This window comes from Oppia nitens, unplaced genomic scaffold, assembly GCF_028296485.1.
Source record: "Oppia nitens isolate AA-2021 unplaced genomic scaffold, nextdenovo-longstitch-racon4-pilon3 scaffold5_pilon_pilon_pilon, whole genome shotgun sequence".
Taxonomy (NCBI): Eukaryota; Metazoa; Arthropoda; class Arachnida; order Sarcoptiformes; family Oppiidae; genus Oppia; species Oppia nitens.
The window spans coordinates 1,487,546-1,505,367 of NW_026533243.1; the positions used below are offsets into that span (position 1 = coordinate 1,487,546).

Consider the following 17,822-nt stretch of genomic DNA (forward strand, 5'->3'; position numbering starts at 1 on the left):
CTGTTTATTACTAAATATTCATTTAATTTATGGGCTTAGAAACACAAAATGATGGTTTATATAATAAAATATAAAACATGATATTTAATATGCAGACAATTGTTTGATGTATTATTATTATTATGATTATTATGATAGCATCAATTCAGATAATAGATTTTATACATATAGTATATATATATATATATATTATATATATATATATATTTAGCTTTATGTCTGACATAGATGTCTAATCTTAATAACAATCACAACAAAAACAACAGAAACAACAAGTTATGTAAAATTATATATATTTAAAAAAATGAATTCATTAGTGGTTTCTTAAAAACATAGTATATATTTGTTAAATACATTTGTATCTAAAAAATTATTTGAAAAAAATGTTTTTGGATTAAATTATTCTTCCTGAATATAATGTAAAATTGTATTTTCTTATAATAATTATATAATAAGTTTTAAATTCAATAAATTCATTGCTTAATATATATATTAATATATTGTAGATGTAGTATATATTCAACAAAATGAAATTGAAATAAAAATTATTAAAATATATTATTATATGTTTTTTGTTGTAATCAATATAAATGTTACTATTTTAGCACACATTTGTTATATTATCAATAGTTTTATGTCAACATAACTGCTCAATTATTGATATATATTTTCTTATTTCTAATATTTTTTAAGTGATTTGATAAAAACCACTTAATATACTGACTATTATTTGCTCCAATTTTTTTATAATTCTTCAAATTTTTTATCATCTAATTTATGAGTAATAAATTCATACATAAGTTGTTAGACTTTGAAAGTTTTGAAAAATGTGTGATTTACAGCATATTATAAATATTAATATAAATTATAATTGTGACTATTTTAAAAAAAACATGTGATTTATAAATTTTCTAATTTATAATTAGATCGACAGTTAACAAAAATATTGATTTTTGATATATTTTTAACATATGGTTTAATTTTTTTATATTATATTATATATTATATAATATTACAAAAAATAAATGTTAAATTATATTATTTTTTAAAGATATTAATCGCTATTTTCTTTATTGTTTGTTGATTATAAAAACATAAGCTATTTATATTTTTTAATATCATAACAAAAAAAGTGATACAAATTATTTAAATGACCTGATTTGAGGTCACAAAATTTGCTTAGAAAAAAATATCTTGTTTTATATTTTAATATATGTCTAAATAAACACATGGATTAGCTTAATATAAAAAGTTTAATTTGATTTAAGAAACAAATATATTTTTTTTTGTATTATAAAACTTTATTTTAAACTATTAATTGTGTCATTTGCATAATTAACATTAAAACAAAAAAAAACCTTGGTACTACATTGCATTGTGATCAAATTGTCTAGTATATTTATGTTTTTAGAAAATATCAGTTAATATATTAAGATTTATACTAAAATAAACTAATATAAAATTTTCAATATTATCTAGTTAAATTTTCTATGATTAATTATCATAGACATACCACTTATTACTAGATAGCAAAAAATGTTAGCAGCTTGTCTAGGATCAAAATTCTAGTTATGCTCCTTATGTTATACTATATAAAAAAAATATTTATAGTTTTTATTTAAGACAAGTATAAGTACTGTCAAAAAACTATTTTTAATATATTACATACTATTCTCACACAATAAGGACATTAAATAATAAAAGTTCAATTAAAAGGCGTGAATCAGTCAAATGGGAAGGAAATTGCAAATTAGATTTAAACAAAGTTGTTTGACTGTGTATTTGATTATTATGTAATTTTTATTTTTGATTATTATTATTATTTTCATTTATAATAACATTACAATAAGCCATTAGCGATAAACATGATTAGTGGCCATCTAGGAGTCTAATATTACTAATTTATATTTATTTTATTTAATTAAATAAAATTTTATATCATATTTATAATAAGTTATTTCAAATTACAAGTTTATTAGTATTTTTATTAATTGATTTGCTCCATATTTTTTCACACATAAATTGCCGATTGTCAAAGAGATCAACAATTTTAAAATGTTTATGTTTAAATAAATAATTATAACTAAATAATAATATTAATAATACTAAATGCAAATTAAAAATTGTTTGCTTTTAATTAAATACTGCCACTTTTAATGCTGTGAATAAATAAAAAAATATTTTTTTTAAATATAATTAAAATTAATTAATATATTTATTTCTTAGTTTTCAAAATTATAATTTTATGCATATATAATCAATTACACCTACTGTTTCCTATGAAAAGTCTATTTAAATTGTAATATAAAAGATTTAAATGCACTTTAAAATACAGAAAATGTTTTTAATAAATTTAATTATTTTTTATATTATTACATTGAGAAATGTTTGTTTGAAATAATAAAAGTTTACAATTCATTATTAACAATGTGGTTTTACAATTAAAAATAAAATAATTTATTTGTAATATAAACAATTATAATTTAAATAAAATATATAATATTTTATAAGTAATAAAATGTCTTTTATGTCATAATAATTGTTTTATTATTTTTATTTAAATAACTTTTAGTAAATGTCACGCAATGCATGCTTTAATTTTGTGATAATATTTAATATGTAATAAAAATAAATTTATTTAAAAATATAGTAAATACTAGAGAATTAATTAAATATTATTTATGTAAATTAAGTATTAATTATTTTATTACAGTGAAGAAAAATTTGTCAAATAATATTATATATTTATTATTATTATTTTGCTAAATAATAATGTTATTCATTTATATGGATCAAATAAACAATCAATAAGTTTGGGGGACTTAATAGCAACTGAATAAATTCAATAATCACTATTTGATTATAAGTTATAACCTAAATACAGCATTTTCTAGTTAATAGGCAAACAACTAATAAAAATATGTATATATATATATATATATATATATATATACTGTATATACCATATATAAATTTTTATATTGTTGTGTCTACTGATAAAACATCTTAAAATACAAAACAAAAATTGTTAGACTTTTTTTAGTTTATTTATATATTATTTACAAAAGGATTATATCAATACATCAATTGTAATATATTTTTTTTTAAAACCGGTCAAAACAATAACATTTGTTAACAATTGTAATCTTTTTGTACAAATTAATACAGTTTTATTTGATATTTATATTAATACATAAACATTGTTGCATTTTTAATGTATTGTATACAATAATTATCTAAACTCGTATAAAAAACAAACTAATTTATATATATTATACAACAAATTATATTATAAAACTTAGTCAATAGCTTTTAAAATGAATTAAATATTTAAATATTTATCTATACTTTAAACTATGCAAACTTATAAAAATTTAATAATAATTAATTATTCAAATTATTCAAATAATGTCCAATTGAATAAATGTCAAAATGTCAATAATGCTGTTATGTAAATATAATATTAATATTAATAGCTTATTATATTCATATTTAATTAATATCTTTAAATTATTTATTAGTAAAACAAAACACACAAAGCTTTAAACTAAAATCTATTTTTAAAAATATCTTCTTAAAAAGTCACTAATGATAACTATTTTATAATCAAACTTTAATTATTGAAAAAAGTGAGTAAAACAAAAACAAAATAAAAAATACAAATAAATCCTACTGTAGTTCATTAATGTAAGGGAATGGTAGATAAAAAAATAGTTGAGAAAAAACAGGAATAACGGCTATTGAAGTAAACAATTAAAGATTTTTAAAGTTTTTTTTAATGATAATTATGAAGAAAACAATTGATTTAGTTTATTGAAGCGTTAAATGCCGTCTCCAAATAAATTAAATTAATTGTAATGTTGTGAATAAATTTAGCAATGATTGCCAAAATAGTTTATTTTATTTTTTAATCAAGGTCGAGTTAATTTGACATAATTTGAATTATATCACACAATTTATCTTATTTAATAGTATAATTGAGTATTTCATATTAATAATTTAATTTAATTTAATTTTGATTATATGATTATTGAAGACGATTTAAGAATATATATAATAATTATTATACTATTTGTATTTTTGTAATAACAAATTTATATTAAACTTAATAAAAATTATTAAATAACAAATTTAAAATATTACCTTGTATAATTTTTGTTATTGTTTATTATTAATTAACTAATTTACAATCAATAAAAATATATAAATGTTTCATGATGCAACAAATTTTTGAATTTTAAATTATTATTTTTGTAATATTTATTTATTTAAAATAAATTTGAATAAAAACTATAATCATAAACTTTTGTTTATAAAATATAATAAAACAAATTAAACAAGAATAACAACAAAAAATATTAAATATTATATTATAAATTAAACAAACAATTTAATAAATTATTTTATTGTGTTGGCCTCCGGTAACCATAATTTTAAAAAAATTTATTTATCTCATGGACAGTGAAGGATAATATTAGGGAAATAAAAAACAATAATTGTTTTGTAATATAAACAAAAAAATACATTTTTTAAAAAATATTAATGAGAGTCACTTTAATAATTATTTTATAATCATTGTAAATAAGTATACTATTATTTAAATTATTTTTAGTTTAAATTTAAAAAATAATATACTAAATAAATTAACTTTATTATTATTATTTAAGTAATATTAACAAAATTATTCCTATTAATAATAGATTAAGATAGTTTATTTTTGGTTAATTTTTTCAATTTCAATGATAAACTAATAACTAGTCATACTAAATGTTTTTATTTATTATATTATTTAGCAAATTATTAGATGACTCAAACAAATACAATACAATATTTTTAATTCATTGATATTTTTGTTTAAAAATTAAGAGCTTATATATATATATATAAAGTAATTTTTTGTATTTAATTTGCAATTATTATTGTATTTTAAATAAAAATTATAACTATTTGAGCTTTCAAACTGAACTTTTTGAGAGCCAATATAATCAACTGTGATATTATGGTAACCGTATATATAATATCCAAAAACAATACATTTATCACAATATTAGAGCCAAATTATTAATTAATTATAATAAATAATTTTGTTTATCTTTTAAATACAATAACATATGTGACATTTCCTATGGGATTCAAACAATTTATATGCGATATCATAATTAAAGTATTTAAATTATCGTTTTTTAAATAAAATATTATTTTACAAATTTCAAAAATTTAGTAATATTACACTTTTTTCATATAACAAAACTTAATTGTTATTAAATTACTTTTAAAAACTATTTCTAAAATGGCATATAATATGCAATTATTAATTGTAACAATTTTGTTGTCCATTTTTATACAGATATATCGGTCAGAGTTTGTTGAATGCAATTTCAAAGCCAATGACTGCGGTATAGTCAATGGTCCCGACATGAAGACCAGATTCGTGTACGGCTTGGCCACTATCGGCGGTCGCCAACAAAATATGCTAGTCTTGGACGTCAGAAGCGCCAAAACTACTGGCGCTCGACTGGTAACTCCTTACTACAAAACAAAAGGCCAACTATATGGTTGTCTACGCATAGAATGGTATTCTTACGGCTCCGATAGCCAGACTCTTTCGGTAACACAACAGGACAAACGCGATCGTAAACTATGGTCGTCGAGTGCTAAGTCGGCCGATTGGCAAAAGAGTTATATGAATGTCGACCTAAGGAACGGTGACTTTAGATTTTTCATCGAAGCCACTGTTTTGCCGGGAAAATCGGGAACTTTGGCTATTGATAACATCCGATTTGATTATGCCATTTGCTAACTGTCCAAAAACTGTTCAAACAAAGCAGTCTAATTTTTTTTAAAAATTATTAAATAGTTATAATAGCATTATAATGCAATAATTGTGTTAAAGTTTATTATAATAAATTATTAATATATAATTTGTTGTTTTTTTTGTATATCAAGTTAATTGTTAATCAAATTGTTTTTTTTGTTATAGATCTTTGAAGATGTAAAATAAATTATTAGTTTTTTATTTAGTTTTTTTTGTTTGTTATTTAAATTGTTATTAAAATTATTACAAACAAACAAATAATTAATTGCCTGTACTTTTAAATTACAAGTTTTTTAATTTAAAATTATTATCAATTATTATACTGTATTAAGACATAGAGTGACACCTAATGCGAGAAACGTGTGTTTGGAAAATGTTGAGCACATGTTTGCATACATTTTATATAAAAATAAATAAATTATTTTTGTTTACAAAATCTACAGTATTTTCAAACCCAAACATCTTATTTGATCTGAGATTAATTAGTGTAATCGTTGTCCGTTAACGGATCAAATGCACGACAATGGATCAAATTGATGACAATAAGACAAATAAAAAGAATAAGAGAAGTAAAAACCGAAAGAAGAAGTATTTTGTACACAAAAAACGGCCAAAACTTGAGCTCACATTTGATTCAGACGACAGAAAAGAGTATTTGACGGGTATTTTAGATAACTATTTAATTTTTTTTTTTAATTAATAAATTATTTATTACTAATTGTTTTACTAATTGTTTGGATCAATCAATCAATCAATAGGTTTTCAGAAGAGAAAATCTGAACGAAAAATCAAAGCCAAACACGAACTTGAATTGAAACTCAAAGAAGATAAGAAAAGACGAAAACAGCAACAAAAGGAAAGACTCGCGAAGTTATATGACTCTCAACTCCCGGTGCCGGACGACATCCAGGAACTGTTGCCGGCCGAGGCCACAGTTAGCTACGAGTTGCCACAACAAGTGGTAAATATCACAACATTTGATGCGCAACAACTGTCGGGATCTTTAGGTCTGACTTTAGGCCGAAACAAGAAATCAGTTAAAAAAGCTGACAATGAAGTGACATAATTGGTGTCGATATTAATTCATTGTATTATTATAGCTATAAATCATTTATTTTTTCAAATATTTTTTTTGGTGTTAAATAAATTAAATTATTATATCATATATTTGTGTTATTATTAGTTATAATTATTTCATTACTTACTTTATGTCAATATTTTCTTTAATAACATATTGTTTTTACAGATTAGACATAAATTCTAACATTTTATTATAACACTCTCTAAAAATAATTTAAAAAAGTATTTAGAAAAAAGTGCAAAAACAAGTGGCCCGTGGGGGGATCGAACCCACGACTTCCGCGTTATTAGCACGGCGCTCTAACCAACTGAGCTAACGGGCCAGTTATGTTTGAGACTCAATGTATACAATACTTAATGCTAACATAAATTACAATAAACAATAGTATATAAACTAACTATAGTATACATATTTGCTATGAAATTAATTAATTGTAAACATTAACAATAGTAATCAATCAAATAATAATAAAATTCATTATAATTTATTATAAATTTTTAGATAAAACTAGTAATAAATATCTATTATTTTATTATTAATTAAGACTAATGTCATTATAAATGTGTGCCAATTGTATGCAAATATTTGTTGTCAATAGGACTATAAAACGGCGCGAAAGGCAATGCAATACAACAATACATTGCAATACAAACAATATATTTATACACGCATTGCATAAACATTAGTTCAATCAATAGTTTAATGTTTGCATTGAAATCAATACAATTAGCGATACAACCATTGATTAGATGTCCACTAAATAAGATTGTCATCAAAACAATGGCCACTAAAGCGACTCCCAAGAAGTCTGTAATGAATATCAAGTCATCGTCACCGCCGTCGGCGACCTCTTCCAGTGTTTACAATCCGAGTAAAAGTGATTACGACGCCGTCGACGACGCTATCTGGCGATCGGGTGAACGGGTGCCGTACTTGGCCTTTGCCACCACTTTAAAGACCATTGAGGAGACATCGGGCAGATTGAAGATGATTGAAATACTTAGCAATTATTTTCGTTCAGTCATTGCATTGTCTGCCGACGATCTCATTAAATCGGTATATCTGTGTCTTAACAAAGTTTGTCCCGATTATGAAGGCCTTGAAATGGGTATTGATTTAAATTTTTTTAATGATTTAATGACAATTAGTTAATTGAATTTCTAAACAATTGTTTTTTTTCTTATTTACGGTTTGCAGGTATTGGCGAATCATTGATTATTAAAGCCATCGCTGCGGCCACCGGTCGAAAAGTGGATCAAATTAAGGCCGAAATCGAGAAGAAAGGAGATATGGGAATAGTGGCCGAATTGAGTCGAACCAATCAGAAGACATTGTTTGCTCCGCCGAAGCTATCAGTGGCCAATGTTTTCGATAAATTCAAACAAATAACACAAATGTCGGGCAACTCGACTCAGGCCAAGAAAGTCGAAATGATTCAGTCGATGCTTGTGGCCTGTCGTGAATGTGAGGCCCGATATCTTGTCAGATCATTGACTGGAAAGTTGCGCATAGGTTTGGCCGAACAGTCACTTCTACAGGCGCTGACACAAGCAGTTGTTCTTCACAATAATGTCAAAATGAAGCGTAGCTCAGATAAATTCAAAGCAGAAGTGGCCAAACATTCGCTAATATTAAAGACAGCGTACTGTGAGTGTCCTAATTATGACCGAATAATACCAGTCATTCTCGAACACGGCATCGAAGCCCTGCCGACACACTGTCAGTTGACACCAGGCATTCCTCTGAAGCCAATGTTGGCTCATCCGAGCAAAGGTGTTGACGAAGTTTTGCGACGATTTGATAAATCGAAGTTTACGTGTGAATACAAATATGACGGCGAAAGAGCACAAATACATTATGTCGGCAACGGTTCTGTTCTTATATTTAGCAGAAACCAGGAAAACAATACATCGAAATATCCCGATATTATTAAACGTATGCCTAATTGTATTACCGATGAAGTCAAAGATTTCATTATTGACTGCGAGGCTGTCGCTTGGGATCAACAACAGAAACAGATCTTACCGTTTCAAGTGTTAAGCACTCGGAAGCGCAAGAACGCCGAAGAGGGAGACATTAAAATCCAAGTCTGTCTCTATGTCTTTGATCTGTTATATCTGAATGGAGAGTCATTAGTAGCCGAACCACTCAGTAAACGAAGAGATTTATTAAGAGCTCACTTCAAGTCTGTTGAGGGAGAGTTCACGTTTGCCCATTCGAGTGATGTCAACACTCTGGATGAGATACAAGAATTTCTCGAAGAGTCCATTAAAGGCAAATGTGAAGGTCTAATGGTTAAGACATTAGATGTCGACGCCAGTTATGAAATCGCGAAACGATCGAAAAAATGGCTAAAACTCAAAAAAGACTACTTGGAGGGCGTTGGCGACACACTGGATCTGGTGGTCATTGGCGGCTATCGTGGCAAAGGAAAGCGAACCGGCGTTTACGGCGGTTATCTGTTGGCCTGTTATGATGACGGAACCGAAGAATTTCAGAGCATTTGTAAGATTGGCACCGGATTTAAGGACGAAGACCTGGAAAACTTGGCCAACAGTCTCAATGAACACGTTATTGATAAACCCAAGTCTTACTACAATTACGATGAAAGTCTTCGTCCAGATGTCTGGTTCGATGCCGTCCAGGTGTGGGAAGTCAAGTGCGCCGATTTGTCTCTGAGTCCCGTACATAAAGCGGCCATTGGTTTTGTCAACGACGATAAGGGTATATCATTGAGATTTCCCCGATATCTGCGCCTACGAGACGATAAAAAGCCAGATATGGCCACTACTGCCTCACAGGTGTCGGAAATGTATAAAAATCAAGAACAGATCAAAGCTGGTAATGATGACGACGACGATGAAGATGACTATTGAAATACTGATTTATCTATTGATTCTCAATCAATCAATTAACTAATTAATTATAAATTATATGTCAACTAATTTAATGATATTATTTTTAGTTGTTATTAGTGATATCGTATTCAGTCGCTAAATAATTGACCCAACTATAAGTTGGGGTTAAGGGGTAATTCAGATTTTTTGGACGTCCCTTATGTTTAAATTTATTAATAATTTTATCATCATTTTTATTTTAAAAATATATAGTTTTCATTTATTATATATATTTATTTATATATTAATTCATCAATTTAATAGTTTTCAAAAAAATTATCAATTGTTAATCAAACAAACAAAAAAGTAAATGACCATGTTTATATATTTTTAATTATATAACTCAAAGTTACTACTAATACATATAATACATATTACAGTACATTATTTTTGTATACAATGTTATGTAATGATAATGTAATACAAATTTTGTTTGAAAACTGATATAATTTGAATGTATTTATCATTTAATTGATTAAATAAATTTTTATAAAAATAATTAATAAAAGTTATGAATAGTTTAATGAAAAGTCGTGTTTTGCGGTCAACAAAATGTATTAACAGTTGTCTACTTCGTGCGGTTACACGGGTCGAGTGTAGGCCAAGATTTATTATAACAACAACGAAAGGCACTGGAGATCACCGAAGAAGTACTATCAGACCCGAAGAGATGGACAAATTTGAGTCATTGAAAGACAACTGGTGGAACAGAGCTGATTTTGAACCATTGCTGGCCATGAATGAGCTACGGGTGCCGTTTATTAGAGATGCATTCAAACCGTCGGCGCCCAACACTGCTACACCATTGGCCGAAATCAGACTTTTGGAGATTGGTTGCGGTGGCGGTCTGTTATCGGAACCATTAGCAAGACTCGGCGCCAACGTTACGGCAATTGATCCTATCTCGAACAGTATTGAGATGGCCATCAATCACGCCAAACAAGATGATCGACTCACCGATAACTTAACGTACGAGTGTGTGACCATTGAAGAACTATCGGCGAGGGATGAGCTAAAAGAGTCGTTTGACGGCGTAATTGCCAGCGAAGTGGTCGAACATGTGGATGATATTGACTACTTCCTCAAATGTGGCCTCAAATGCCTGAAACCCGACGGAAAACTACTTATAACTACAATAAATCAGACACCGATAGCCGCGCTGATGGCCATTTTGATGGCCGAATATGTCTTGCAATTAGTTCCCAAAGGGATGCATCAATACAAACTCTTCGTCAAACCATCAGCACTGGAACTGCTTCTTCACGATCGTATGTATTGATTTTATTATTATTATTTAATTATAAAAACACTTTATTGGCAAAGAAATTGTTGAAAAGTTTGGGTAAAAAAATTTTTTTTAATTTAAATTTCTATAACTTTTGACATCTTGTGGTCATATAATCTCTTGATTGGATTAAAATTCAATAGAAATACCATTTGTTATATTGCTATTGATTGCCATTATATATATGTTGAATGAAATATCATTATCTATTACATGAAGTTTTTTTATAGCGATTCCGTGAAAATATTGATCGAAACAATTCCAAGAAATAATACATTTCTATGGAATCCTATAATCATTATTAATGTTTTAATACTATATAACATATGTTATGCCTTTAACTTTTAAGGYATTGAAATAAATTATATGATATTTTGTTGTTGTTTTTGTTGTTTAATACAAATTTTGGTAGTTTACTGTATTATATTACAGTATTATTTCACTATTATTAGTATTTATTATTGTTGTTGAAATATATTATATTCAYATTCTCTACAATAAYTGTTTTCTTATAATTTTTTAATTATTTTTTTTATATAATTAAATTTACATCTACTTTAAGAATTTCTGGGAATTATTAAATTTTCAAATTTATTTACATCAACTTTATTTGCTTATGTAAATTATATTATAGTATAACACTTGTTTTTATTATATATGAATATATATTATTGATTTTGTGGTTGCACTAGAAATACCTAACAAAATATTAAAATTGTATGAATTCCTTCGCATACATATATAATGAAACAATAATATTAGTTTTAAATTATTAATTGACAATTCAGTGAATGTCTGAATGATTTCATTAAATAGATTAGATTTTTTGTTGAAATTGGATGTAATATTCCTGGGAGGGATAGTTTGTTTAACTATAAAAACATTTTATATTACATTTTATATATATATATATATATAATAATAATTCTTGAGAAATAATCTCAGATTCTTGACACTTAAGGCTTAAGAATCCAATATTCGCAAAGATTATAAAAACTTTGTATACGTGCTCATAACTACCGGTGCCCAATATATATATATATATATATATATATATATACTGTACAATACAATAGATAGTTGATTATGATAGTTGAGTGGATAGATAGATTGTGTTGGCGTGACATACCTGTGCACACACACACACACACATTATGAACAGCAAACTAAAGTAAATATGAATTATGTTTTATTGCTATCAAACGGATTCTTATAGTCAACAGTTTATTGCAGATTCTGTTGTAATTTTTATGTGCATTCATTGCCATTTGAAATAACTGTATTAATAATATTAGTCATTCAATTCGATATAATTTGAAAGTTGTATTAAATAATGTTATTTGTATTGAAAAGTTGAGGTTATTTGTTATTTGAAATTTTAAATATAAACTAAGTTACATAACTTTTATATTCTATAATTCAATGCGGTTTTAAAAAGTCATTAAAAGATGAAATTTACATTATATTTTTGTGTTAATACTATAGTAATAGTTATATTTTATATTATAACTATTCTATTAGTTTAATTAATACTTTAAATCATAAAAATGTACACTATTTGTATATAAATAAATGTGTGTTAATTTTAATTTAATTAATAAATTAAAGCTCAATTAATAATAATAATATCAATTTGAATGAAAACCAAACTTCGGCGAAATCTATTGATTTTCAATACAATATTCATTGTCTACGGATTTACAATAATGTTCACTAATATAGTGTTTCAAAATTATTTGATTAACTTTGACAACAAATGCCAGAATCAAAGTGAAGAAGTAATGATATCTATAGAATTGGCTGAATATTCTTTGATAATTCTTATCGGAATCGGTTCGTTCAATATATTGGTTGCACTGAACGGCATTTATGCTGTCCTTATTGAAAAATGTTGGCTACTCTTCACGTATGGTGTGTTGGTATACATCCTGTTTACCATCGAAATGGTTACCATTGCCATCATATTTGGTTCGTTCAAGAATTTCACGGAATCCAAGTTTCGTTGCGGTATCGGCGACGAACTGGTCAGTCGCGGTTTCTTTGTTTGCACCACTTTTCTCGGCTCAGCTACCTTTGTAGTGGCTATTCTGCAGATAATGGCCGTCAATAATGGCTGCTCTTTTGCCGAACAGCTAAGAATAGCAACCAATCGATCAACGGATTTATGGCAATCAACATCAACTGTCGTCACCGCTATTGACGCCAAACATAATTCCCAAAATAAATACAAACAAATCATATGAGAAAAAAATATTTATTTGTTATTTTGGAGATATTTTGCTATTTTTGTGATGAAAATAATTATTTGTTTGGTTTTTCGTTACGTAATTCAAGTTATTGTTAGAAGAAATATTGATATAAAAAACCTGAAGTAATTTTATTAAAATTTTGATGAAATATGAGAACTGTTTCAGTGATAGACGAAAACAAACACAATATGTAATAATAATAATTTTATCTCAGTTTTGCAAACATTGTTTTTTCCAAAATAATTATTTATATAATTTATTTGTTTTATTAGGAAATTAGGTTTTTAATACACTTACTTTATATCATATAATACTTATATTTTGTTTTCTTTTCAGATAATTGTTACGTAAACCTCATTCATGGTATGGGTTATAATCCTTTAACTAAACGATGGTTTTGGACACACAACCAATGTGTCAATTATGCGCTCAAAGCCACTAAACACTTATAATTAATTATATACAATATATAAATATCATATCTATATTTATTAATAGCAATTGTGTGCYATAACCACGATTTTAATACTTTAATATAAATTTTGTAAAAAACAATTTGATTTAATATTTTTTGTTTGTTTATCAATTGACGTAAATTTACAAGAAATTCATTGATTCGTTGGGCACTCTAATAGTTATAGTCATCAAAGAATTTCCTATAAAAACCACCGATTCTTCAGACGAAAATCATATTAAGAATTTTATTGTTATTCTTGAGGCAAATAAAAACATATCTATTTTATTATATTATTAATAATTTTGTAAAAAAAGTTATTTGAGTATATATTGCAATAAAATAGTATTTATAAACTGTTAATCAATAGTTTAAATTCATTATTTTTATTCATTGTTAATAAATTGTGATTAAATTGTAAGTTTATAAGTGATAATTAAAAAGAAATTCTAAATTTCTATATATATTTTTAATTAACATTTAGATGAGGTTTTACAAGTCATTAGTCATAATCACTTTGCTTTGCATTACATCCACTATCGGTGACATCAATATACAGGACAGAAGGATACGTGAGGCCAAACATTTAGACGATCACCGCATTGTTAATGCTGTCGATCGCAGAACTGGAATCGATGTAAATCATAGATCAATGAAAAATAATTATATATTTTTAAAAATTATTGTTTAGAAATATGAAGGAAGCGAAAGACAAAGTGCTGAATATCGTCGCGATTTAAATGAACAAAGAGTTAGTGAGACTCGCGACAGACGAATGGATGAAACTCGTGACCGACGGGTAGACGAAACACCCGAAAGACGAATGGACGAGACTCGCGACCGACGAATGGATGAAACTCGTGACCGACGGGTAGACGAAACACCCGAAAGACGAATGGACGAGACTCGCGACCGACGGGTGGACGAGACTCGTGACCGACGAATGGATGAGACCGACGGGTGGACGCGACCGACGAATGGATGACCGATGAAACTCGTGACCGACGGGTAGACGAAACACCCGAAAGACGAATGGATGAGACTCGCGACCGACGGGTGGACGAGACTCGTGACCGACGAATGGACGAGACTCGCGACCGACGAATGGACGAGACTCGTGACCGACGGGTAGACGACCGACGAATGGATGAGACTCGCGACCGACGGGTGGACGARACCCGCGACCGASGAATGGATGAGACCCGCGACCGACGAATGGACGAAACTCGYGACCGACGGGTAGACGAAACACCCGAAAGACGAATGGACGAGACTCGCGACCGACGGGTGGACGAGACTCGYGACCGACGAATGGATGAGACCCGCGACCGACGAATGGATGAAACTCGTGACCGACGGGTAGACGAAACACCCGAAAGACGAATGGACGAGACCCGCGACCGACGGGTAGACGAAACACCCGAAAGACGAATGGATGAGACCCGCGACCGACGAATGGATGAAATTCGTGACCGACGGGTAGACGAGACTAGCGAACGACGATTGGACGAGACCCGCGACCGACGGGTAGACGAAACACAAGAAAGACGAATGGATGAGACCCGCGACCGACGAATGGATGAAATTCGTGACCGACGGGTAGACGAGACTAGCGAACGACGATTGGACGAGACCCGTGACCGACGTGTGGACGAAACTCGCGACCGAAGGGTAGACGAAACACAAGAAAGACGAATGGATGAGACTCGTGATCGACGGGTAGATGAAACTCGTGACCGACAAATGGATGAGACTCGAGATCGACGGGTRGATGAACTCGWGATCGACAAATGGATGAGACTCGAGATCGACGGGTTGACGATAACCGCAGAGAATCTCAAATCGAAACTGATTTGAAGCGTTTTGATGAGCGAACTGTTCGCGCAATTGAAGACAAACAGTGGCCAATAATGTCAATAAAAACCGAATCGATGGACAACATTATCAGCAAATTTGGTCCAATGGCTGTCATTTCACTCCTTATAATCCTAACACTCAAGACATCCAATAAAGGCTCCGATTCTTCGTTTAACTTCTCAAAACTTATCGCTATTTAAATTCATCGAARTTTTGATTTTTTAAAAATTAATAGAAAACAAAATATCTATTAAATATCAAACACTTTTAACATTCATATTATGTCTTAATTTTTTTTCAAAAAAAAAGTTAATCAATAAATTTAAATATTTTATGTTAAAACTAAGTTTAAGTTAAAAGTTTAGTTTTTCAATGTTATATAAATCATTTGTTGACTCTAATGTGTATTTCTATTTAATATTTAAGATGACATTTAAACCAATAAAATGTGTATAGTTTTAGTCTTAAAAAATAAATAAATAATTTTATTTCAATTATATATATAAAGTAAAGTATATCCCTATCCTCCCTGTCCTTCCTGTCCTTCCTGTCCTTCCTGTCCTCGACACAGGTATTATTGTTAGGTATTGTTAGGAAAGTTCAATGACCTTCACATAACTAATAGGTAATCGTAAAAAGTTTGTTTATTTTTATATTACAAGTTAACACTAGAAGTGAAGAAAATATAGGACTGGGACTATACATACATGAGCCATGAGTATAATACATGAGCCTTAAAACAAAATTATATATGATTTCCTATCTAATCGTCTTATGAATATTAGGCACAAAAAAATAAATACTAAAACAAAAGTTTTTCATTTTTAGTCAAATATTTGTAACTTTTATGTGACGATTGCATCACACTATTGGATGAAATGACCCAAAAAAAAGTTGGCTCCAAAATACTCACTAATATTTTATAATATAAAGTATAGCTTTYCGTACGTAAACTACGTTAGTATAATAAAACTGTATTTTGTAGGACAAACACATTGACTATAAGCATAAGGGGTGTCAATAGCAGTGTGTAGTCGTATTGACTGAATCATAGTCTCTGTCTCTCTCTATTGGGAACAACCATTGTATTGACAGTTAAACTATGGATATATCGCTATGAATACGACTGTTATTATTACATACAATACTATAAGTTATAACTTATATTCAAAACATGTGTAAAATGTTTGTGATTTCAATAGACTGTCCAATATTTCATTGATTGTTTGTCCACTTATTTCAGACACTGATTACCGAATCTTTTTCCCGAATGGTTACCGATTATACTCTCTATTCATAAGTGATGAATGACTAGTAATTTTCGGATCAATTGTCTYTCCAATCGCACAACACTTTCAACGAGACATAGACTTTCCAAAGACTTTTTGGCGCCGTTTCGTTGACCATCTGTTGGCCACCCGATGGCTACCTGTGTTAAGCCATTCGCGAGTTCGGCCGGTTATTATCACCGACAACGAGTGATTAATTCACTTGTCGGCTATCATAAAAATTTGACGGCCGATAACCTCATCAAACGCGATGTCTTTCTCAATCAAGAGTTTATCGACTGCGACAACGCATTCAACGATATCTACAAACACTTCCAGGACTTTGACAGTCTGGACACATATGAAGACGATTATAAAGATTTGAGAGACAATTTCACATTATTTTTGGACAATTTGTGTGCATTGGAATCAACTGAAGACACGACTAGCAAACCTAAGACAATGTTTGGTTGTATTTGTTGTCAATCGTGTCAAATGAAGTCCAAAGATTTTCTGAAGACTACTAACCAAATGCTGGACGACTTTCGACGGCAATTGTCGTCACTGAAGAATGACGTTCGGCAAGAATTGGCTGAAATTAACAGYCAATTGAATCAAACGCGACTCCATTTCGCTAAACTGTTGGTCGATCTTCAGACCAAAATGAATGAAAAGAACAATAGGTTGGATAAGATTCTCGATTTGAGTAAACTATTGTCACAAACCAATGATTATCTTCTTAATGATAACAAACAAACTAAAAACCTTTTGGAGAATGTTTGCAAAGAAAACATTATATATCGGAACCGATTGGGAATTGATCTCAAAGTGACTCTCAGTCGCAACGAATGTAAGAAATATTATCAACAAATGAAACGACGAAAGAAGGAAATGAAAGATCAAAAGAATGACGCCA

General features: G+C 28.5%; 5 protein-coding genes and 1 non-coding gene across 6 annotated transcripts; 5 read left to right on the top strand and 1 right to left on the bottom strand.

Annotated features, from left to right (window-relative positions):
* The first annotated feature begins 5,283 nt into the window (after positions 1-5,283).
* Positions 5,284-5,824, top strand: LOC128961388 (uncharacterized). Its single transcript, XM_054307622.1, has one exon. The coding sequence runs from the start codon at positions 5,291-5,293 to the stop codon at positions 5,798-5,800; it is 510 nt and encodes a 169-aa protein (XP_054163597.1). The 5' UTR covers positions 5,284-5,290; the 3' UTR covers positions 5,801-5,824.
* A 378-nt stretch (positions 5,825-6,202) lies between these two features.
* LOC128961379 (nucleolar protein 12-like) lies at positions 6,203-6,912 on the top strand. The gene is made up of 2 exons (XM_054307612.1): positions 6,203-6,477; positions 6,574-6,912. Exons 1-2 carry the CDS (start codon positions 6,339-6,341, stop codon positions 6,879-6,881), a joined length of 447 nt encoding a protein of 148 aa, XP_054163587.1. The 5' UTR covers positions 6,203-6,338; the 3' UTR covers positions 6,882-6,912.
* A 232-nt stretch (positions 6,913-7,144) lies between these two features.
* On the bottom strand, positions 7,145-7,218 carry Trnai-aau (transfer RNA isoleucine (anticodon AAU)). Its single transcript has one exon. It is a non-coding gene; the product is annotated as a tRNA-Ile (tRNA).
* A 318-nt stretch (positions 7,219-7,536) lies between these two features.
* Positions 7,537-9,885, top strand: LOC128961843 (DNA ligase 1-like). Its single transcript, XM_054308136.1, has 2 exons — positions 7,537-8,004; positions 8,094-9,885. The coding sequence occupies exons 1-2, from the start codon at positions 7,599-7,601 to the stop codon at positions 9,770-9,772; spliced, it is 2,085 nt and encodes a 694-aa protein (XP_054164111.1). The 5' UTR covers positions 7,537-7,598; the 3' UTR covers positions 9,773-9,885.
* Positions 9,886-10,185: 300 nt separating this feature from the next.
* LOC128961844 (ubiquinone biosynthesis O-methyltransferase, mitochondrial-like) lies at positions 10,186-13,809 on the top strand. The gene is made up of 2 exons (XM_054308137.1): positions 10,186-11,061; positions 13,664-13,809. Exons 1-2 carry the CDS (start codon positions 10,305-10,307, stop codon positions 13,777-13,779), a joined length of 873 nt encoding a protein of 290 aa, XP_054164112.1. The 5' UTR covers positions 10,186-10,304; the 3' UTR covers positions 13,780-13,809.
* A 364-nt stretch (positions 13,810-14,173) lies between these two features.
* On the top strand, positions 14,174-14,766 carry LOC128961152 (serine/threonine-protein kinase fray2-like). Its single transcript, XM_054307358.1, has 3 exons — positions 14,174-14,198; positions 14,266-14,418; positions 14,473-14,766. Exons 2-3 carry the CDS (start codon positions 14,266-14,268, stop codon positions 14,764-14,766), a joined length of 447 nt encoding a protein of 148 aa, XP_054163333.1. The 5' UTR covers positions 14,174-14,198.
* The last annotated feature ends 3,056 nt before the right edge of the window (positions 14,767-17,822 follow it).